Raw genomic sequence first — 22,741 nt, 5'->3', positions numbered from 1 at the left:
AATGGGCCAAAAAAAATTCTTGTGTGATCTTTGAGGTGAATTTGGAGGAAAGATTAGAGGAAATTAGTTACGGTGGTTTGAACATGTGAAACAAAGGCCTACTGACGCTTAGGTTATTAGATGCGATTTCGGGACAGAGGTTCAGGGCCAAAGAGGTAGAGAAAGACCTAGGAAGATTTTGGAAGAGACTTTAAGAAAATATTTAGAGTATTTGGATCTAACGAAAGACATAGCACAGAACCGAGTGCAATAACGTTTTAAGATTTATACAGCCGAGCCCACTTAATAAAAAAAGACTTTGTTGCTGTTGTTGATATTTGAGGTGAAATTGCACTTTCAATGTGAACCTTGTGGTTTAAAAGTTTTAATTAAATTCATGTAGCGTTCCCAGTTAGCATGTGCGCCTCACATGCGGGGTTAAAATTATCCTTTCGATCTAAACTTTTGAAGCCCAATTCATCTAATATTAGTTCGCCCTTCACATGTGCCGCTTCAATTTTTGAGTGATAGGTTTCACCATTCAACAACCAACTCTGGAAGCATATACATCATCTAGAAGCATCAGGGTTTGTAACCTATTTTTTAGTCAAATGTTTAGATTCACACTTCGATTTCGTTCAATTTGAGCCGCAAACCTTAAGCCTCTCGATTTCTGTCAAATTCCAATCTCAATCGAATCCTATGTCACCCCGAACTCGTAGATGTTTTGGCGTCATCGATCTATCTTTCTTGAAAGGACAATTTCAACCCTACTTGTGCTTTTGTTTAACCGAGGACTAACAGAAGTTTGGGATCACCACAAGAGTTTAATTAACAACTATTTTACCGAGAATCACATCAAAAGTGCACTGTCGGCACATGGAACCATGAAAAAAAATTGGCCGTGAGATTGTTTCTGAAGGCAGAAGGGCAACTTCCTGGCTGTCTGTTTCATGTGGCGCTGAGACTTTCTACGTAACCTGTTTCTTTCCGTTGCTTTTGCTTCGTCGTTTTGTACGCATGCTTCCATCCCCCAAAAGCCGAAAGCCAAAAAGCACAAGTCGAAACCCACAACACAAGCAATTGAAATGTGGAAAAAATACCGTTCCTTCTGACTTGCATTGTGCCTTCCAATTCCATATTCCAAGTTCCACAAGCCGTCGAGGGAGAAAATTCCTCGTTCGTAAATTCCCAGCAAGAAAATTATCCCACGAAACACACGTCCACACGTGTCAGGTCTCGAATCGGATGGTGCCAACAAGCAGAGCACGTGCCGACAGCGACTCATTACATTAGAGGCTCTGGTTTGGTTTTGGTACGTCCAAATTGTTGGGAAGAATTCAAAGTTCAAAACCAACCTCTCCAAGCAAAAGGAAAAAGAGAATGCTTACTCCATGCAAAGACAAATACCAGCTAAGATGCCACGAATCTTCTGTTTATATCCATACGACGAACCACACTAGCTACAAACTTATATATATACCCACCGAAACCAACCAGTAAGTTTCATTTGTGTTGTCAACCGGAGCAATGGCAGCCGCTAGATTATTGCTCACGTTGAAGCCCATGACTTTTCATTCATCCTCTTTTTCTCCATCTTCTCCGTCATCAACAGCACTGAAGTGTTCGAGCATGGCCGGAAGATTAAACGGGGGGAAGAAACTTACTAGGACTGATAATGATAGTCATCAGAGGAAGAAAAAGCATACAGTGGCTGTGAAGGTGTCGAAAACCACATTGGCGGAGCCACAAGTTGAGAATCAGGGTGGACTCCTCGTAGATTTGGCTTCCCTGGTCGGAAAGGTCAACCGTGCTTTGCCCATTCTACTGAGAACGGCTCTCAAACCAAGGTCTTTGAGACAGCAAGTTCAGATGTTCATTGAAAGGGTACATATGTCCGTTACATTCGTGTTCTCAGTTGTCAAATTTTATATAATTTTATTTGGTAATTTAGAGTTACTTATACATACTTCATTTGTGCAGGGGATAATAGATTGCCGATTCTTTACGTTACTTGCAGTTGCGGGATCTTTACTCGGTTCAGTACTATGCTTTGTAGAGGTGAAATTTCCATTTTCCCTTTTTAATTGATTCCATTGGTGGGAATCGAACCTTGAAACTAGTTTAGCATCAATCGACACGTCCTTACATTCAACGTTTATATGAATGCAGGGTTGCTTTATTGTTCTAGAGTCATATTTCCAGTATTTCCATGCCTTGTCACACAAGACGGATCAAGGCCATATGGTGCATCTTCTTATTGAAGCCATTGGTAAGTAAAGTACCCACATCCACATATGTGATATTCATCCTAGTTATGCCTTATTATAATTTACTTATGATTGATTCTTGTAATTTACAGATATGTTCTTGGTAGGCACCGCCATGCTTATTTTTGCAGTTGGGTTGTATGCCATGTTCGTGGGGTCAAAGGCCGCGAAAGGAAAGGGACCGCAGTTTTCCGACTCAAATTTGTTTGGTCTCTTCTACATGAAGGTAGCTTTCAGTAACTTTTTACATACATAATGTAAATATCTTCTAATATTTGTACCAATAGATATCATTTCTAATTCATGTAATTATTATAAACATTTCAGGCACCTCCAGCATGGGTTAACATGGAATCAGTTTCGCAATCGAAATCGAAAATAGGTCATGCAGTGGTGATGATACTGCAAGTGGGACTGCTGGACAAGTTCAGGAGCATACCTCTCGTGACGCCGCTCGATCTTGCTTGCTTTGCTGGATCTGTGCTTCTTTCCTCTGCTGGTATCTTCCTTCTCTCCAGACTCTCTACCACTAAGAGATCTGCAGATACTGACCGTGATGGAGTCAGAATTTTAGCTCAAGAGGATCCAAAAGTTTCACCCTAGAACGCTCTTCTAATCTAAGAAAAATAAAGATTTGTCATGTCCTAACTACCGACCACCATCATTTGGGTTTGGTATGATGCCGTTGTTGTTATCCTCTTCCTCAACTCAACCCTCATACCTAGTATCCCGACTCAGATTCAAAATAAAAAGAGGGAAATAGAAAAAAAAAAAGAAAAAAGAAAAAGCAAAAGTGATAGTATTAAAAGATTTCAAGGAATATAAATAAAAAACAAAAACAAAAATATAAAAAAAAGAAGGAGGAATTATGTTCACATCTTTCATTTTGCTACTACATTGATTAAAACCCTATTCATTTTCAATTTTTTATCAAGGTCCCTGGTATTAATAACATCATTAATTATTTGAATAATAAAATATTTTTATTTTTAAATATTTCTCTAGTATTAAAAATGTTACAATTAGTATATCTATATTTATGGCTAAATTTTTTATCATACATTTTTATTTTTAGTTTGTACCTATTTTTAATTTGCAAACCTTTTTTAATTTGTACTAATTTTCTTTTCATTTTTTATTTGTACCCATATATTAGTTTCTTTTTGTACCCATATTTTTTAAAGTTTTATTTGTATTTGTATCCATGTGTTTATCGTCATGTGACATTTGTATATTTAATCAATGATAGAAAAATTACATATGGTATATTTATGTTTTATGGCTAAACTTTGTATCATATATTTATATTTTTAGTTTGTACCCACTTTTAATTTGCAACATTTTTTTTTAAATTTGTAGTATTTTCTTTTTAGTTTTAATTTGTACCCATATATTAATTTCTTTTAACACCCATATTTTTTAAAAATTCATTTGTATTCATAATTTTTTAATCTTTTATTTGTACCCTAATTTATTTATAATGTACCACTTTGTTATATGTAAAATGTACCAATTTTTTTAACACTATGGATACATTCTTTTGTCATTTATTGTTTTTTATTGTTGCATAGTTTTTATCCCTTTATTCAATCAAAATGTTTGAATTTTTTTATTGTAACCATTTCTAATAGTATTATAATGAGGGACTTTAAATTTATAGGATTATAAATCTCATAAAATATCAAGCAATTAATATCAAAACTATAAAACTATAAATATTAATATTAATATAATGAGGTGTACAAAGTCAAGGGACTTTGATCAAACTTTGAAAACCATTAAGGTTTTAGTCAAAGAATGTTAAGAATTAGAGACCGCATCCAAAATAAGAACTAGCTCTCTCGTCTATTTCCTTTCTCTTCGGATCACATGAGCCCCTCAAAAGTTCAAAACTCACAGTACCCACCAGTCTCAAATGGAATCCAGTAAAGGAAATAAGGAAAGATTCTAGTTGGGGCTCCAATACCCTGAAAAAGTCTTTTGAAATCAAAGGATAACTCTAGTTTTTTTTTGTGTGAATAAAATGTCAAGGTAAAACCAGGATCTATTTCCTTTGTGGCTCCACCCCTGGCTACAGGTGTACATGGACGATAGATCATACAGCTAACTGGTGACGGTGTCCACAAACTACTCGATTGGTTTATTAATTTATAACCCCATTCCTTTTTGTTGTATGTACTGAGCAATATATACCAATACGTAGCAATACTCATCGAAATATTATATTTCTGTAAGCGAAAAAATAATTATACTTCACACAAAGGGAAGATGATTTGGGTAAAAGCTAGCCCTTCTATACTATAGGTATTGTAATTCAACCATGATGAAAGTATAAGCTAGCCCTTCTATTTCTCTCTGCTGGCTTATGTGTGTATACTTGTATAAATGTCCCCTAGGGTTTTCATTTTCATATTCTATAAAATAAACCGAAACTAAGCACATAAACAATTAATCAACAATTGAGGTCTATTGAGTTTCGTTATATTTCTCATGATTGTAATAAGGCTGCCTACTTAGTGGCGTCGTTTGTGTCTAAGGAGGGTGGCTCTCATAGTTGGTTTGAGTTTGAGCCGGAATGGTTATTCAATACTCTGACGGCTGATGTAAATGTTTCTATTTGTATTTAATGAAACTTCTATCGTTGAAAAAAATAATAATAAAATCTCATATTAGCGGTCAAGGAACAAAATAATTAATAAAAAAAATTGATCCAAAAAACTTCTTACTCATTATTTTTTAAATATATTTACATTTAGATAGGGGTTTGGGCAAAGCTACACAATGAAGTAACTATAATAAAATGATAAAATTCACTATTTACGAGAGTTGAATTTAAAAACTCTTATTTACAAGTGCAAAAAAATATCTTTGAACTATGATATTGAGTGACTACTTTCCTAAGCAACCTTGACTTCTACTATTAATAGTCACACTACATTATTAGACAGGTGACAAGACTCTTTCGTCATTCCCTACAAAAATATCTTTGCCTTTTTTTTATCACTCTCAGCTTCACTGTCAGCAACAGGATGGTAAACATATCGATTGCAACACCCATACATTACATTTGGCTCGAGGCAATACCAGCAAAATCTAAAATTGCAAGGTGGTCTGCAGGTCATAGTATTACACCCTTGGTTCTTCTCAATCGGTCTTTTGCACTTGGGGCAAGGCTTGATATTCACTAGTATCCATTGCACATTATGTGAATCGTCTTTGTTCTTCAAAATCCACTTTCCCACCGTCCTGCAGTCTACAGACGATGAATCTCCTCACAACAATTCCAGCATAAACTGTTTGAGCAAAGACATGTAACGTCATAACTACCATTCATCCCGGTATCATCATCATCAGCATTGCCGTTGTACTTAACAGCATAACAGCAATCAGGAGCAGGACACCACTTGATCTTCCTATGACCCTCAACGTAGGATCTTAAAAGGAAGTGTTTATACCTCTCATAATCTTCTCGGGTTGTCAAACACGCCGATTAAATCCGGACCAACAGCTGCGCCACAAGGCGGTTCAGGACATTTCAGCATCAAACTCGCAGGACCGTCATTGATCGAAGTGCGAATGTAACCTGTAGCAATTTCGACAAAAAGGATGACCGCAAAAAGTAGACAACACACTTTCGCATTCATACGCATATTCATCAAAACATATTCCACAAGTAATTATAACTCTGGCATTGAATTGAACCACTGTTTTTTTCATTAACCATACCTTTTCGCTGACTTCATCCTCGTCCAAAAACCACTCCTCGTTAGCCCTTCTAACCTTCCAATTGAAGCGACGGAGAAGAAAGCATGCGGCGTATTTCGGTAGGGAAATGACATCAGACAATTTGTTGATATCATCCTCCTGAATTTAGCGAATTTCTTCTTCATTCAAAACAGTGTAATATAGGGTTTTCGACTGACAAGTGTCAACCAATTCATACCGATCTTCTGTGTCAATGTTGTCGTCGTCGCCATCCTCTTCTTGTTCTTCAAGAAAGCCAGAGTCGTCAACGTCACAAGGACTTTCATCACCGCCATTTTTCTGATCGTGCAGTTTCTTGTCCATGCGAATCGTCCAGGGGAAAGGGAATTGGAAAAAGAAAATGAAGGAAATGAGAGGGTGATTGTGGAGAAAATTTTCCAGGTACCCCGCACATTCGCTGTTATGGAGTTCTCCACTAATAAATGTCTGACACTTGTCCTATGGTTAATGATTTTGTTGAAATACCTATTTTATCCTTATCTTTATTTTTAGAAAATAATTAAAATAAATAATTAAATTGTAACAAAGATCCAACAATTTTAAACAAATTAGAGTAATGATTTTTTAACTAAAAATCAAGTGTCATTGATCTCTCAACTCATCAAAATGTTTAGTTATGGTCATTTTCGTCAGCTTCGTTAGAATTTTGTCAAAATGAGTTATGTTGGAATGACCATTACTACAATTGAGGTCCCTCAACTCATCAAAACGTGTAGCTATAGTCATTTTCATCAACTTCATCTGAATTTTGTCAAAATAAGTTATGTTAGAATAACCATTGCTACAATTGGGTTAAAGTTAAGGAATTATTGCTCTAATTAAATTAAAGTTGAGGGATAATTTTTTCAGTTGGATTAAAGTTGAATGACTAATGGTGCTGTATTTTAATTGAGAGACTATTACTCATATTGAATTACAATTTACTCTTAAAAAAAGGAGGAAAAAGATGGGATTATTCCGTCCACCGTCACACCCATCCCCATACCCATCCTGCCCTTCCCCTCACCTCTCTCTCCCTTTCTTTCTCTTTTTTTCCCTTTTTATTTCTTCTACTGCGCCAGAAAAAGAACACAAGGGATGATGGCGACCTCAGCGGTTGATAGATCGGGATTGGCGATGCCAGATCTGAGTAGGAGTTGCCGTTGACAATTCCTGGGTTCCATGTAGAAGTAAGAGTGGGAGCGAAAAAGAGGAAATTATACAAAATAAAATAAAAAATAAAAAAAATCGAAGAGAGAGAAGGGATGGATGACGCCAGATAAATCGTCGGCCAATGATGGAGGTGGGTGCATTGGATGGTTGACTGTTGTCGTAAGATGTAGGGTAGCCATGAGTTTTGATTTTTTCTTTTCGAGGTAATTTTTGAAACAGCTAGCATTTTTTGAGATTTAAAAAAATAAAAATATAAAGGTGTTAAATGATTATTGGTGGAACTCCACGTCAGCATATATGCCAGGTACTTAGAAAAATTTCTCGTGATTGCAGGAAGGGAATTGGAAGCGGTTTCTCTTTCAATTAGGGGTAGAGACTTGAAATTGAAAACCAAAACCAAAACACGAATCAAATTGGACCGCACTGAACTATTCGGTTTTGCCGTTTTGAAACCAAACCGCAATGTTAGAAACGATTTAGTTTCGGTTTTGACTTTTGAAAACCTCACCTCAAATTAGATGTCATGTTTTAATTGATTATTTGTTAGAATCCATATTTTTATCATGGACTCAACACTATTCGACAGATATTATCACTCATCAGTCTCTCTCTCTTACCTAGCTCTACATGCTAAGGAGAAATTATATAAATAAAAAAAGAGAGTAAAAACTATATATATTTACCACTCCTCTGGACCATATGAAATGTGATTTTATATGTTCATGAAAAATGAAATGATCAACCATTACAGTAGCTGGAGCCTGGCGTGCATGCATCCCTACAAAATGTTAGCTTTGATTTCTCATATGGCCCAGATTGTAGAAGAATTTGCTACAGGTTTAAATCTATCTTTGATGAAGTTTTGTGCAATTTTAAACGGTAAAATTTTTTTAAAAAAATTGAATCGAAGTTGCTTGAAACCGCACCGAATCGAATCAAACGATTTGGTTTCATTTTGGTTTTAGTTTCACAACCGCACCGAACTAAATCGTGCCTCCCCCTACTTTCAATTCTGATTACAACGAGAGAGAGAGCTCATAAATTGAGAGAAGCTGCTCTAAGTGCTGATAGAGGTCTTTGGTTTTATGATTTTCATTAGGGTTTTTAACTTTTTATTTTAATTTGATTTAAGGGCTAAATGGGAAAATGTGAAAGATTTTTTATGTTGGGGTGTGAAGATAACCATTTTTTGCTAATTTGGGAAGATAACTATTGGGTTTATAAATAATTACTTCTTTTTTTTTCCGATTTGAGGGATTAGTAATTTAATTAAGGTATTAAGCAACGGTTTAATTGAGCTGTGTAATTTAATGGTTTATGATGAGTTCGAACGAGTGCTTGAAGTCTATTCATTGCTTTGCGATTAGTGCATAACCAAGTTGAAAATGTTAAGGCCCGAGTTAAAAGACTAATGGCTAGTACAAGGTTGCTCAAATCCATGTTAAAAACTCCAATTCGTCAGCCGATCAGCAACATCATTAGCAATTGATAACGGTTTCTTCGATGTGGCCTTTGAATCTGATTCTCTGGAACTCATTAGCAACATCAAGGGAGATCCCAAGCATGGGAATTGGACCATATTTCCTCTGTGAACCAAAATCCGGAATCTTTCTCATCGTTTTCAGTCAATTAGATGGTAATGGATTCCGCGTCAAGCGAATGGTGCAGCCGATTGGGTATCTTCGCAATGTAAAAGAGGGATGCGCAATGACGTTTGGGTCATTAGGCCCCCATCCTCTCTAGTTCATATTTTGTCGAAGGATGATCTTCCTTGCCCTCCTTAATTTGTGCTAGTTGAGATAGATGAGGTTAGCAGATTGGACCTCAGCCTCGCTATCAGGTCATGCTCTGCTCATCTCCCCTGTCTTAGCTTTGGGCGAGACCTTCTGTTGTTTTTCTTCATCTGTCTTTCTGCTTGTCTTTGTTGGGTTATATGTAACTTTACTGTTTTGTTTGTAAGTTCTCTTGGCTCTGCCTAATGAAATGGTTCCCTTATGATTTGCCCCATCCCCAAATTGATAGAGAACCCTAACAACCTTTGGCCCATCCACATTGATTCATCAATCAGATCTTGTTGATTTCTCAATTTTGGATACAAATTTAGGATCTGTATATATAAGGGATTTTGAGAGGAGAATAAATAGCTGTTTTATTAAATTATTATAATTTAAAAAACTAATACAAATATTAAAGAAGATATTTTGGATTTCATCTAAGAGGTCCTCAATCCAAAAAGACTCAAACAAAACATTAAAGTCCAATTTGGCCATATTAGTTGTCACCGTACTAGTGAAGTTGAGGGCGAGATATATCTGAGAATAAGCAAAAGCGTATCTAAGTATTGAAATCATCCACACTCAAAACTCAAGGGACTGAGATGGCACTTCAAAGCCAAGGGAACACCATTCCTAATGAAAATCAAACACTATGCCAATTGACATGAGAAATTCCACACACAAAGAAACTACAATAACAGAAATGAGAACACTCTTTGACAATTAGTAGGAACGACTCTGAAAAGGAATTGACAAATGAACCAACTAGTGTCCATACCAAGTGCTCAACTTCATCGATGAAGCTACCAGAAACATCAAAGTAGACCCAAGAGGAGCCGATTACAAACCAACACAAAACAAAAATATTCACTTGGAGAGACTCACAAATAACCTCACCAAAGGAGGCATTTATTGACAAAATACTAAAACAAAAATCAAAGATTGCAGCAATTCATGAGAAGATGAAGGAGAAAGGCTATGAGAATAAGGACAGTGGCTGCCACCGGTCTCCAATCAAATAAGGAGTCTGCGGCTATGAATTTTGTAGACCTAGGATTCTGATGGGAGGAAGGAGAGGAAGATTTGATAATTCGACACAAAACTTATATAGAGGTGATGTTTCTCATTGGTGATTTTGGTACTCTTAAAGATTCATTAAAGGCCACATACAAGTAATTCCCATGTTTTGAAACAAAATCACTTATAGTGCTATGTAAATCTTCCGGTTCATCTTTAATAAAATTACTTGTATACGTAGTGTGATTTGACGGAAAAAAAAATCGCTTCTAGGGAGAAGAATGCTTCACAAAACCTTCATTTCTAAATTCAATTTCTGCGTTTTATTTGTATTGCAGATGAGTGCATGATGACATTTTTAAAGTGGTGTTGTTACTTCCTACACTTTGCTAGTGATTTTGCTATTTTCACAACTCCCAAGAGGGTAACTCCCAATGAGATATCAAACATAACATTTATCAATGGCAAACAGAATTTGATTAGAAAAAATATACTACACAAAAGGTTTCATACCGAACAAGAAACGAAATGAAACTTCCTAAACAAGTTACCTATCTCATAATAAATCCACTAAATTGTAGTCCATTAGATCATAAATAAATGGGGGAGGAAAACAGAGAGCTAGTTAACGCCTTCTCAGGAGTCAGACACACCTCTCCAGCTTCCAGGTTACATTGGAGAACAAGCATTCAGAATTGGCACACTGGTAACAAGATCAAGACCTGTGAATCCCCTGTATGTCCAATTCAGAAAGATCATTCTCCAACGCTCTAACCAGCTTCTCAAAATAACTTGCAGTCACCTTTGTCAGTCTTACGAGCTTTATACGAAAGTCCTGGAAACTTTCCAACGGACCTTTAGCAAAGAGAAACTCTTTCATCTCACTCTCAGCACATTTGTGAAGCCTCTCCAGGCTGAACTCCGCGTGGCCTTGCAAGTGCTCGAATAGCTGAATCTTCAGTTCTTCATTCTCGGGAATGTAGTACCCGTATGCATACGTCCATCGCAATACCTGCCTACATTCAATGATCTGCTGCCACGCCTCTACAATAAACTTGAGCTGAAGCTCCGATTGACATTGTATGGCGGCAAGCTTCATAATGTCCGTGCTCTGCACATTATGTAAATCCTCTATTGCTTTCTTCTTCGAAGATAGATTGTTTGCCCATCGTTCATAATAATGTAGGTATTTCTCCACGTATCTCTTTGCCCTCTTTTTATCCCTCCCAGCTTCAACCTTGTCCGTGTCAGTTCCAGTATATTCACCAGTTGCCCTATTATATCCATTGCAGCATCTATGTCCAGTATACTTCTCGAGGCAATACCAGCAAAATTCATACCTGCAAGGGTTTAAGCAAGTCATATGATTACACCCTTGGTTCTTCTCGATTGGTTTCTTGCACTTGGGGCAAGGCTTGGTATTCCCAAGTATCCACTGCGCATTCAGCGAGTCGTCCTTGTTCTTCAAAATCCAATTTTCCACAGTCTTGCAGTTCACGGGACGGTGAATTTCCTCACTGCAATTCCAGCAAAACCCGTACAAGCAAAGGCACGAAACGTCATAGCTTTTGGTTCCACCTGCATTGAATTTCACAGCGTACTTGCAATCCGGTGCAGGGCACCACTTGATCTCCCTGCGCCCTTCAACGTAAGATCTCAAAAGGAAGGACTTATACCTCTCATGATCTCCTGTCGTCAAACCCTCGATTAAATCCGGTCCAACCGCTGCCTTGCAAGACGGTTCGGGACATCTCAGCATCAAACACGCCGGACCCTCATCTATCGCTGATTTAAAATAACCTGTCCAGCAATCCCGACAAAAGGGATGACCGCAAACAGCGAAAAAAACATCCTTCGATCCATACTGATGATCATCAAAACATATTCTGCAAGTAATCAAATATGTGGGATGGAAACTAACCACGGGGTTCCTCAACAACCCTACCTTCTCTCTGACTCTATCTTCGTCGGCGAACCACTCCTCGCTGACTTTGCCGACGCTCCAGTTGAAGTGTGAGAGGAGGAAGCATGCAGCGGATTTCGGTATGGAAAGGATAGTAGAAACTGTTGTGATATCTTCCTCCTGCAGTTGGCGAATCTCTTCCTCTTTCAAAATGGCGTAGTTTTGATTTGGATCATGAGACGAATCAGTATTTTCGCTGAACTCGTAGTGATCGGTGTTGTCGATGTTGTCTTCTTGGACAAAAGCAAACTCATCATCCACTGCGTCGTCTTCTTCTTCAAAACATTCTGATCGATCCGATTCTTCATCGCTGCTTATGACGATGTAGTTGTCTCCGTTCAGGTTGCGTTTCTTGTCCATGGTATACAGAAACCCTAGAGATTGTTTTATTTGATTCCTTCCGTTTTAGTCTTTCGCTAATAGCGATGATTTCGGCAAGTAGAGCGTTTCTTTCGGAACAATTAGCTCTCTACGGAGTCACCGCAGTCGATGTAATCCCGAGATAAGATGGGATGGACGGTGGATGAAGGAGGAGGAGGCACTGTTGCCTGATTAGGTATTTATAGCGACGGAGAGTTGCTCTGTGTCTACTCTTCTATGTGGAATTGAAGAGATTTTTTACCGGTACACGGGTGGTATTATACAAATGGTAAAATATATGTGCTAAAAAGTTAATAACTTAAAAAATAAAATTTTTCACCATTTTTATCAAAATACGTGATATACCAATTGTATTCCCGTCACAATTAAAAATGACTTTGAAGCTTTATCAGTGGTATTGTGATTCTTTATGCCGTTTTGAAGTTTTGCCCCACCAACAGGCCCATAACCAAGTTGGAGAGAACCGTCCTGGAACGATCAGTGATTAGAGATGAATTTCAGATCCATATTCAAGACTGCACGTCTAGGTTCGATTCCTGACGTTGGTGATCATGAGAAATTGAAATGCATTTGTGAGTCTTTCTTACCGCAAAAAATGTGAAGTGGTGTGACGAAGCCACCAGATCTCCTTTTTAATAAAATAAAATAAAATAAAGAAAAGTTGAGCTCTGATTTTTGCAAAAGTTTGCATAGTCGATAGAAGTTAGAGAAGAGTGGAAGAAAAGGGCCAATAATTCCATGGAAAAAGAGAGTTTGGAGGTTGGTGCGGTGAACTTTCTGGTTGAATTGCCACTGACGACCGAATTATTAAAAAGTTTTTCATCAGTATATGCACCTTTCAGTTTTTCATTTGCTTGTACGAAACGTTCACGAACATCTCCAATCCGTGGATTAAAATCCAAAATTTTTAACTCGAAAAATTTAAGTTATAATTTAGAATCGTTATCACCACTTCCACTACCGTGTCACCATCCACAAATGTTTCAAAAACACAAGTAACAAACCAATATCAGAAGACAAGGTTCGAACAAGTGGGCTTGTTTTGGTCCCAATCTTTTCCGAGCCTCGTCTTCTTCCTCAAACCACTTGTCAAACAACTTACTTGCGTTCCAATCACAGCGGCGGAGTAAGATGATCGCCGCCGCTCTTGACACGAAGAGTGTTGAGCAGATCTCTGTAATATCACGGAGTTGGCGTTGGCTCATGTCTGCTTGTTTCAAGATTGTGTAGCGAAGCGGTTGCCACGCCGTTTGATCGTCTCTGAGGAATCTGTTGGAGTAGTGAGTGGAATCCATGGTGGAGGAGTTGGAGATAAGGCCAAGAAGTGGTAGAAAAGGACCAATAATTCCATGGAAAAAAAAAGTCTGGAGGTTCATTGGTCCACGACCGACTTTTTAAAAGGCTTCTCATCAGTATATGCACTTTTTTTTTCGGTTTTTCATTTGCTCACACGAATTGCAATGGCATTTCATGCTAATAAAATAAGGACACGTGATGACAATGAACGCATATCGTTACATTATAAGCATAAGATGCTACCGTGAACTGCGCCAGACAAAGACTTTCATAAAAAAATAAAAATAAAAAAATAAAAAAATAAAAAGTTTTCTGATAGTTTTTATAAAATAAATAGAACTCGAAAAATCGTATCACAATTTTTGTGAACTATGTGATTATTTAGTTGTAATAATCTTTTGCGTATTATAAACTGTATTGAAGCAAACTTACCATTTAAGTGGAGTGATTTTTATTAAATTTATATGCTAGAAAAATTATGAGTTTATGGTCGACAAAACTTCGTTTTAGCTACGTTTTATGCCTCAATAAATCACTTCCAAATTGCAAATAACATCTTCTTACTGCACATGCAAAAGATCTTTCGAAAAAACCATAATCAAACCTACTCTCGTGTGTCATTTTATCTGCTGCAGAAGCTCCTTAGAACTCATGCAAGACAATGCAAATGGTGAATAATACTCTCCTCGAAATCACAATGATGTGTGTTTTTTTCATCAGTACCGACATGAGACGCTCGAAAAATCGACATTTTTTAATAAATCAAATTACCAGAAAATGTTTCCGGAAAATGAAACAAAAAGAATGGAAAGGAAAGGAAAGATTATGCAAGCTAAGTTCATCCCTCAAAAGAAGCTGTCAAGATATGCAAGGCAAACTCTCGCTTTACATGGTAGCCAAAAGGTCTCTCAGTTCTACTACCGTGAGAAAGGTCTCTGTCGGGTAAATCTTGGCGACGAGTTGAGCAAAAGTTTCATACTTCTCAAGGAATTCCTTCTGTCAAAATCCGCGACATTCATCAGATATTATCAATGGGAAGGCGAAGGAACTCTTCGTGTTTGCGAAGAAACTTTTGTTACGTACCTTGCATTTTTCCCATAGAGAAGGCAGCAGTTCTTCTGAAGTCATGTTTTTCTGCAACTTCTTGTACATTGCAGTGATGGACTTGTCAAGCTGTACATCCATGAAGGTGTTAGAAACGAACATTCACAGATGAAACTATTTCGGATAGGTGAATCAACTCACCCCGTATAAGCTTGATTTTAACACCTTCCGCAGATCCGCCTTTGACAACCCAAGCTGGAAAGGGATCTGCAATTTGTGAAGGAAATGATATCAGCCATTACATTCAGAAAATTAAGACTTCGAAAATAAATATCTCCACGTAAATCATTCGGGCAATTACACTATACAGTCCATTTGCAGGACGGGGCTAGATATTCTTCATGGTGTAATCAATGGACGCAGTTTCATTTTCATGAGTAGTATGACGTAATTAAGAGCGGTTTCATTTTTTCACTGTTTTATCAGATATAGATATTTGAGATCCATCTCAGCCGTTTACACACTAACCTCTTCTGGTGCGATTGTAAACATCAAATCCTCTATTTTTCGAGCAAACTGGAAAAGCCGTTCAAATTGCTGCCAAAAGAAAACACAACGAGGGTATATGTCACCAAAATAGATCTGCCCTTGAGAAAACTGCTGTGTCTATATGAACATAATTCGACAAGGAACAAGGGGTGGGGGGTGGGAAGAAAAAATTATATAAAGATTTGGCATCGGGATAACTCACAGTGTATATGATCATGCTGTTATGGCGTGTGCAAGCTTGTTCATAAGCTTCACTTGCCTGGTGATAAAATTTGGCCAAGGTGGGCACAACATTTGCTAGGTCATACAAACTGCAACCAAACGGCTTCTCATAAAAAATGGTCAACGAAAAAAGAAAGCATTGATCATAGTAGAAGGGAAAAAGAAGAATACCTATTCTGAAATGCAGCATAGTTCTCTAATAGAAAAAGATCAGAATATTTTGGCTCCGTTTGTGCAATTTTCTCCAAAGTCACAAACATTATGCTAACCTGTCAAACAATTGATCTAACGTAAGAAAATGGAGACGCAGTTCTGTTAAAACATCAAACTGATAGACAATCAAATGTTATCATCATCTATCTATTCTTCACACAGCCAATAGACTGCAAGGTTTAGAAAAAAGAACGTTGCCCTCTGAATTCAAACTTGAGTAATCAGTGTGATAACTAAATAATAAGCTTTAATGGAATAGTATATAGGAAGAACACTAGCATGGTGTATGATTGAAGCATAATTTTAAGAAAATCTTCCTCATACTGCTTGAACCACCATATTGCTGGTGAACCCAGCAAACAAAACCATTAAAATCAACGGTTATTGATTATGCTGTATACCATGATATCTGATAATCATCACTTTCTTTGCATTATACTACCAATGACGAGAAAAAATTTCAGAAAAAAAAAGCACTCACAAATTTTGTGTATGCTTGATCAACCAAATCCCTTGATTGTCCCTGGATGTACTGCTCCATTCGTGTTGCCAGAGTAGCAAATCTAAGTAAAGGGGAAGACAAGCAAACATAAGTAACTGCCTGAACAGAACAGATAAATTTCTACGGGAAATTGCATTCCTCAATTTGAAGACATACAGAATTATTTCCATTTTTGTTTTACATATATGATAAATGTGGCAAAAATCCCAGTTCACCTTGGGATGTATGATAAGACACCCATTTGTCTAACATTGCGCTCGTTTCTTTCAATCTGGTGGCAAGCTTCATCAACAAACTGCAAAGGATCATAAACATTACAGGGGTTCAGAATCTTCAGAACATAACCTCAAAAACATATGATGATGATCACTACTAAACTCAGAAACTTACGCGACTGAACTGCATAGAAACCCTCGACTCCAGATCACCAAGCAAGAGACGCACAAATCCTGCTGCATCAGCTTTCTGACCAGAAAGATAGCGCTCTGTAATCCCATGCATTGATATGCAGCGTAAGGGATCAATCTTGTAAGCCCAATCCACAACGGCATAAAAGTCTTCCTGAAAACTATATAAATTGGCCTCTTTTATTTTTTCACAAGGAACTTTAAAATGACTACAAGATAGTGTACGCTGCTATGCACAAGTCAAGACCAGGATAGAGAGGCTGAACTGGTGGGGTGTGCAAATGAAGCCCAAACAACAAAAATCAAGAGCAGGTACGAAAAAATAGGCAACAAGTTCTGCACATTACCTGGATTCCATCGAGTAAATCCTGAAGAGATTCATTTAATGCTGCAAGCTCTCCTGAACTTTTACCTACAAAATTAGACAATTGTATAAAATGCAAGAGAAAGAAGCAGAAACAGCCATTGCAGTCAGTTAAAATATGATCAGAAACACATAGGTAATTACAACAAAAATATAGTGCAAATTACCAGCTTTGCTGTCATTGTCATCAATGTCCATGATTCCCAAATCATCGTCATTGGTGTCATCAGACTTATCTCCATTAGCAGTACCCCCAGGAGGATTAAGTGCTGGAACTTCAAAACACATAAAGTGCGCAAAGAAAGAACTCTGCAGTTGCACCATTTTAGAATGGAGATTTAATACGGAGATATGTGCTATGTAGATCAAAGAAACTATAATGTAACTCGACTTTAACCTCATCTACAAGGAGTGGGATAAAAATTGTAAGCATCTTGGAATAAGCTTCAGAAACAGCAGAAGTGTCTGCAGCATTCGCATTTTGACCAGACCCAGTAGAAGCTTCAAGCCAGACGGTTGGATTTCTTGATGCTTTTGTACTAGCACGAAGCTCATTTGCAAATTCACGAGCCTGTAGGTATCAAATTATATACTCAATCTTTCAAACTGATCAAACTACTTAACTATCTAATGTCTATAAAAGTTTATTTCGAGAACAAGAATGATTTGATTAGGTTATTGCAATGTTGAATCAAATCACCACCATTCTGGCTTAACTTATTACAAGTTGATTCTACATTGAACGACCAAACCATCCATGTCACAATCTTATCAGGAAGCCTGGTTATCAGATGGAAAACCCAAAATCTGGCCAATCAAGAGAAGGTCCATCATATAAGACAAAATTAAATATAACTGATAAAAACAGCAACCAAATAATACACTTCTAACACATATATATAAGTAACATTCAGGTGATAGAATATAAGGTTGTGATTCTGACCTCACGACGAATAAGCAGGTTGAGGGAGCTACAATATGCTTTCCTCAAAGCGCCCATGCAATTCTTATCAAGACTCTGCAAATGCAAAGAGAGAGGGGAAGAGAGGGGGGGAAGGTAAGCAAAAGAAAAAAAACAGCAGTGCACAAGGGCAAGTAGAAAGAACAAAATTCCTAATGGTTAATGCAGTTAAGTTAATCTTTGACCTTTAAATGTTGCAGAAGGCGAGCATATGTTCTGCATTTGTACCGTAGATCAGCATGATCAGGCCTTTTCAGTTGGCCCCGCTATTTTAAACAAGCACAATAGTGAGCATTGAGATGCGTACAAAGGAAATTACAATTTTGATTAAATTGTAAAAGAAACGTCCCCTAAAGTGTACCTGAGAAAAGTAGCTCTTGTCACTTATCATAAAATCCACCAAACTAGCAAAATAATTTCGCAAGAACTCAGAAGCTTTCCTGACAAATGTAGATTTCAGTTTTTCAAGTTCTTCTCGCTTCTCTTTAACCTGTAAGAATTTCAATTACTACTTACAAACACAATGAGGTTTCCAATATCAATAATCAAAACAGCTATTTCTAGTCTAGCACCTCAGTAATGAGAGGCAACTCTAAATTTCAAACATCTGGCCACAATTTTTGAAAAAAAAAAAAGAACTGAAACAAATGAAATAGACAGAATGCTTACAGCCCGTATATTTGCATATATAGGATCCAAGTTTGGCGCTTCAAGACTGTGTAAAGCACCAGCCAACCACTCACACGCTTCTATGTTTTGAAGCATACGTGCTTCATCAAATGAACCTCCCGTCAAACATGCGGCATACTACACAAATGAAACGGCATTAAAGAGACTGTAGGCCTAAACAAGTTGCCAAAGTTAAAACTAACAAGTTATCTCTCAAAGCTAAACATGAAGGACACCATACCTCAGAAGGAACGCGCAAACCTAGAAGAAGCTTATCGAGTTCCTCAATGAGAGCTCTATTATTTACAGATTGCACCTCCAACTTGTTATTGCGGGTTTCTATCTGGACAGTGCAACGGAAAAAAGTTACAAGCATTCACGTAAAGGACATTTATATATCCAGCACTAGTATCTTAAAACCATCTTATGACATGGCATACAGAACCACCACCTCTTTAGTCAGAACCGTGAGGAATTGAAGCCAACACAAGACTAGCATCAATACACTTTTAATCAACAAGAATAAACATAATACCATCAAGTTTCTTGGGAAAATATGAAATGTAAACAACTTTATATTGGATGTCATATGGTAAAAGTTTGAGGGAGCAAAGGAAACAAAAATCCACCACTAAAATTATTGTTAATATTTTCACATACAATGGCATAAACAGGCAAATGGAAGCTTTGACTAGATGATGTACAGTGCTAAATTCATGACAGATACAATATGCTTGTTCTTATTATTCATAAAGGATCAGCAAAAGTCTAAACATTTATCAAAGGATCAGCAAAAGTCTAAAAATTTATCAAAGGTAGCTAAATTCACTACCGATTCGATGTCTTCTCTCATGTGTCTGAGTTTCACATTGAAAATGCCTAACCATTCATCCATGTCATCGACACAATTTGTTGCTGCCTCAAGGCCTTGCAATACCTACAAGGCCCATAAATGAACATATAAATAACAATAACACGTATCTTCAAGGAAATAGACAACCACCAATCAATGTCCTAGAAGCAGGTAAAAGTAGCTTGCATATCAATCTCATAGAGACAATGTTAAAGCAATGTACCCAATTAACTGGAAGATGAATAACGTTTCTGAGAATGAGGTAGCAACACCTTTTTATGCAAAAGCAAGTTGAAGAATCTAAACAGGGCAAGGTTAGAAGATGAATGAGAGAACATACATGCTAAGCAAATACAGTGGTTGAAAAACCAGATAACTAGCATGCTTAGACCTGCCTGGCGCCATTTATATCATAGTCACATGGGTGACAAAGAAATTAACCGTATTGATATTGACAGGTAAAAAAGGAAGATTGAAAACCTTGGCTTTGTTTGGGAAGTGTGAAACCAAGCAACAAACAAAGAACATAAAAAGGACAATAAATAAAAAACCTAACAAAGAAGAAATGCAGCAAACGGCATCGTATTCAACACAACTGATAGTAATAAGTCACCTCATCTATCAAGGGTTCACTTTCCAAAATCGCATGCACATTTGCTGCTTCCAAAGCCAGAAGCTCTCTCTTCAACCTTTCAGAAAATGCCTCTGCTTCACCAATACCCATAACATAACTGCATAGCACACCCACAATCAAAAGAAGTCACAACTATATCAAGATATTTCCAACATATTTCCAACAGACATGGCATTGATGCCTGCCACTTGGAAGTTGTCAAACCCAACCATTTAGACTTTTACATTAAATAACAATAGGCAAGGGCAGGACAATTTAGGATTCCCCAGTTGGTCTTTGAACTCTTGGCAGGCGTCAATGCAGAATGTGTCATGAACTAAGCGGGCACTGAACCAAAGTTTTGTCTGTAGTCTATCAGTCAAATTTCTAATCAGGAAATGACAGACAACCGTTTGTATCTAGAAGACCACCGCAAACAAAAGAAAATATAGTATATAGTGATGTTTTGAAAAAAGAAATTACAAAAGACCTTCCTAACAATCAAATAATTCAACCCACCTAGTGCTCATACATTTGTTTTAATTTGCAAATAGACATCACTTCAATTAAAATCTTATCGCACCAATATTCCCAAAAAGGACAAATGAAACAGAGCACAAACATTTTCTACATCACGTCAGAAATAACTATACAGTACATACGTTCCCAAAAGTGCCTCCATGTCCTCTTCCTCAGCTTGGGAGACAAGTTCTTTTTCAACAGTTACTTTCAAGTCACTTTCCGTTACTGTAGATGCAGCAGGTCCCTCTTGCTCCTTTCCTTGGCTAGTGCCAGCTGGTGTATTTTCCTATACCATTTTTTACAAAAAAAAATTGGAGACAAAAATAACTGCAAATAATAATCTAATAAACTAACAACTAATAAATAAAGTTTCAGCTGCATGAAGCCAAAAACTAGGACAAGTTCCATGTAGTGACATGAAAAACAAAACAACATAAGAAATTCAAATTGACAGAAAATAATCATCATAAAGTTGTAACCATGATTACTAATTCCAAAGGAAGTGAAACCTTCAAATATAATTATCTTGCAATCTAATCTGTACATAAATAACAGTACAAATGTACAAATTCATCATATGCACCTTAGCCCAAAGAGCCATCTCCACGACATCTATACCAACAACTTTAGGAAGCTGACCCAGAGCATCTTTGCATATGTTCAAAATGCAAAGTAAAAGGCGGTTCCTACACAGAACAGACAGAGAAAAGGAAAAAAGAAAGATAATCAAAATCTTATCAATCTGTTTACTGAAAGATAATATCGAAATAGGTGTATGTCCTCCACGGCTTACCTGTCATCAATATTTCGCATGGTCCATTGAGGAGGAGCAACACTTTGACTCCTAAGATTATCAAAGCCCTACAAGAAACTCAATCAGACCAAAATAGAGAATGGCACTCCAATTTTTCTCAAACAACGGTTCTTGTTTTTTTTTAATTGAAAGAACGCTAATTCTTTGCACAAATTCCCACAATATATACACAGCATAGACAAATGGAAGATGGAGCACTACCTACCAGGGTAAAAGTACACCCACTAGGGTCGTTCGTTAAAACCTCCACCTTTGAAAGATGCTTTAGTTTGTATAACTTTGCAGGCTGCAGTAAAAGAAAATTTCTGATTAATTGCAAATCGTAATCCAAGTCCTAATCAAGCACAAATTTGCAGCACTAAATAAGACGTTGCTGCTAATGATTTCACCTCAAGGACTCCTCCGGTGGAATATTTTAAGACTCGAAGAAAGGCCTTAGTCCTCTGGCCTTTAGATTTTACTGCACAACAAAACAAAGGGTGGTCACCAACACAAATTAAGTACGACAGTGATCTTCATCCGCCTGAATATTTATACTAGAGTGGGGAGTTATGCACACATACACAGGCCCAGAAAGGAAGGTCTCAGTCTGAGAACCCAAACACATTACCATCCAACCGCATTGCGATTATCCGTTTCGATTCCGGTATATACTATAATCATTCCAAAATAGTGAAACGAAACGAGCCTAACAATTGGACAAGTTAGAACTAAGTCTGATTCTTCACAAAAGCTCAATTTCTCTTCCATTTTTCCACAGCGCATACAATTTTTAATCGACTGAAACTACAGGGATGAAATAAAGATGCAAATGCGTACCGGAAAGAGCCAGAACCCTAGCCTTGGCCATGTCGCGGCCGAGCATGTGCGTTATACCCCGGATCGCACGGCTCTTGGCCACGCGGATCGACATGACGACGCTCTGCTTGGTGCCTTCGATGGCGGCCTCGCAGGCCCGCCGAAGCTCCTGGTCGTCTGCGCTGGATTTCGCCATCGCCCGGTGGTGGTGGTGGTGGTGCTGCACTCGGTGGATCTCAATCGGACTCTGCTGTAGTTTAATGGTAAAATGTATAGAAAAAATGGTGCGAAGACGAAAATGCGAGAGTATACGTTGGCGTTGTGTACATGTGCTGGGGAGTTCAAATTGCCCATTTTTTCTCTACCCAGCCTAATTGTTTGACATCTGTCCCTTCCCTTTACTGGCTGTACGGAAGTTTCGGGTTTGGATTAAGGAGGACCCGAAACGTGTCGGGTACGGGTAGAACGTCAAAAGGGAATAAAATAAATTAAACTACTATCGTACCCTTGAACTATATCACCTTGTTAAAAATTGATCCCTTTTAGTAATTTTATCGATACACTAAAAGCCTAACATTTTAACAACGCCCAAATTATTTGTCTAATTCGAAT

At 37.6% G+C, this 22,741-nt stretch overlaps 3 protein-coding genes across 3 annotated transcripts; 1 reads left to right on the top strand and 2 right to left on the bottom strand.

Moving 5' to 3' along the window:
- The first annotated feature begins 897 nt into the window (after positions 1-897).
- On the top strand, positions 898-2,943 carry LOC126631615 (uncharacterized). Its single transcript, XM_050301738.1, has 5 exons — positions 898-1,866; positions 1,963-2,040; positions 2,152-2,251; positions 2,342-2,475; positions 2,577-2,943. Exons 1-5 carry the CDS (start codon positions 1,510-1,512, stop codon positions 2,850-2,852), a joined length of 945 nt encoding a protein of 314 aa, XP_050157695.1. The 5' UTR covers positions 898-1,509; the 3' UTR covers positions 2,853-2,943.
- A 7,469-nt stretch (positions 2,944-10,412) lies between these two features.
- LOC126632306 (probable E3 ubiquitin-protein ligase ARI8) lies at positions 10,413-13,751 on the bottom strand. The gene has a single exon (XM_050302666.1). It carries the CDS (start codon positions 12,279-12,281, stop codon positions 10,674-10,676), a length of 1,608 nt encoding a protein of 535 aa, XP_050158623.1. The 5' UTR covers positions 12,282-13,751; the 3' UTR covers positions 10,413-10,673.
- Positions 13,752-14,334: 583 nt separating this feature from the next.
- Positions 14,335-22,529, bottom strand: LOC126632302 (exocyst complex component SEC3A-like). Its single transcript, XM_050302661.1, has 25 exons — positions 22,151-22,529; positions 21,721-21,791; positions 21,537-21,617; positions 21,311-21,378; positions 21,101-21,203; positions 20,658-20,803; positions 19,996-20,113; positions 19,362-19,466; positions 18,771-18,872; positions 18,530-18,667; positions 18,222-18,350; positions 18,046-18,126; positions 17,843-17,917; positions 17,297-17,470; positions 17,067-17,208; positions 16,883-16,947; positions 16,519-16,689; positions 16,344-16,423; positions 16,108-16,189; positions 15,585-15,682; positions 15,394-15,502; positions 15,171-15,239; positions 14,844-14,909; positions 14,682-14,771; positions 14,335-14,594 (listed from the first exon to the last, which is right to left on the bottom strand). The coding sequence occupies exons 1-25, from the start codon at positions 22,323-22,325 to the stop codon at positions 14,484-14,486; spliced, it is 2,649 nt and encodes an 882-aa protein (XP_050158618.1). The 5' UTR covers positions 22,326-22,529; the 3' UTR covers positions 14,335-14,483.
- Between the last annotated feature and the right edge of the window lie 212 nt (positions 22,530-22,741).

Source organism: Malus sylvestris, chromosome 8 (assembly GCF_916048215.2).
Source record: "Malus sylvestris chromosome 8, drMalSylv7.2, whole genome shotgun sequence".
Lineage (NCBI taxonomy): Eukaryota > Viridiplantae > Streptophyta > Magnoliopsida > Rosales > Rosaceae > Malus > Malus sylvestris.
Note: the sequence above shows the minus strand (reverse complement) of the source record. Positions and strands in the feature narration are given on the sequence as shown.

Bases quoted from the DNA above. Each gene is read 5' to 3' on its own strand.
- LOC126631615 (XM_050301738.1), top strand. From the start codon at position 1,510: ATGGCAGCCGCTAGATTATTGCTCACGTTGAAGCCCATGACTTTTCAT. The intron at 1,867-1,962 runs GTACATATGTCC...TCATTTGTGCAG, and splicing joins TTCAGATGTTCATTGAAAGG to GGGATAATAGATTGCCGATT. The intron at 2,476-2,576 runs GTAGCTTTCAGT...TAAACATTTCAG, and splicing joins TTGGTCTCTTCTACATGAAG to GCACCTCCAGCATGGGTTAA.
- LOC126632306 (XM_050302666.1), bottom strand. From the start codon at position 12,281: ATGGACAAGAAACGCAACCTGAACGGAGACAACTACATCGTCATAAGC.
- LOC126632302 (XM_050302661.1), bottom strand. From the start codon at position 22,325: ATGGCGAAATCCAGCGCAGACGACCAGGAGCTTCGGCGGGCCTGCGAG. The intron at 17,471-17,842 runs GTCAGAATCACA...TGATACCTACAG, and splicing joins ACCTGCTTATTCGTCGTGAG to GCTCGTGAATTTGCAAATGA. The intron at 15,503-15,584 runs GTATTCTTCTTT...GTTTGGTTGCAG, and splicing joins TATGCTGCATTTCAGAATAG to TTTGTATGACCTAGCAAATG.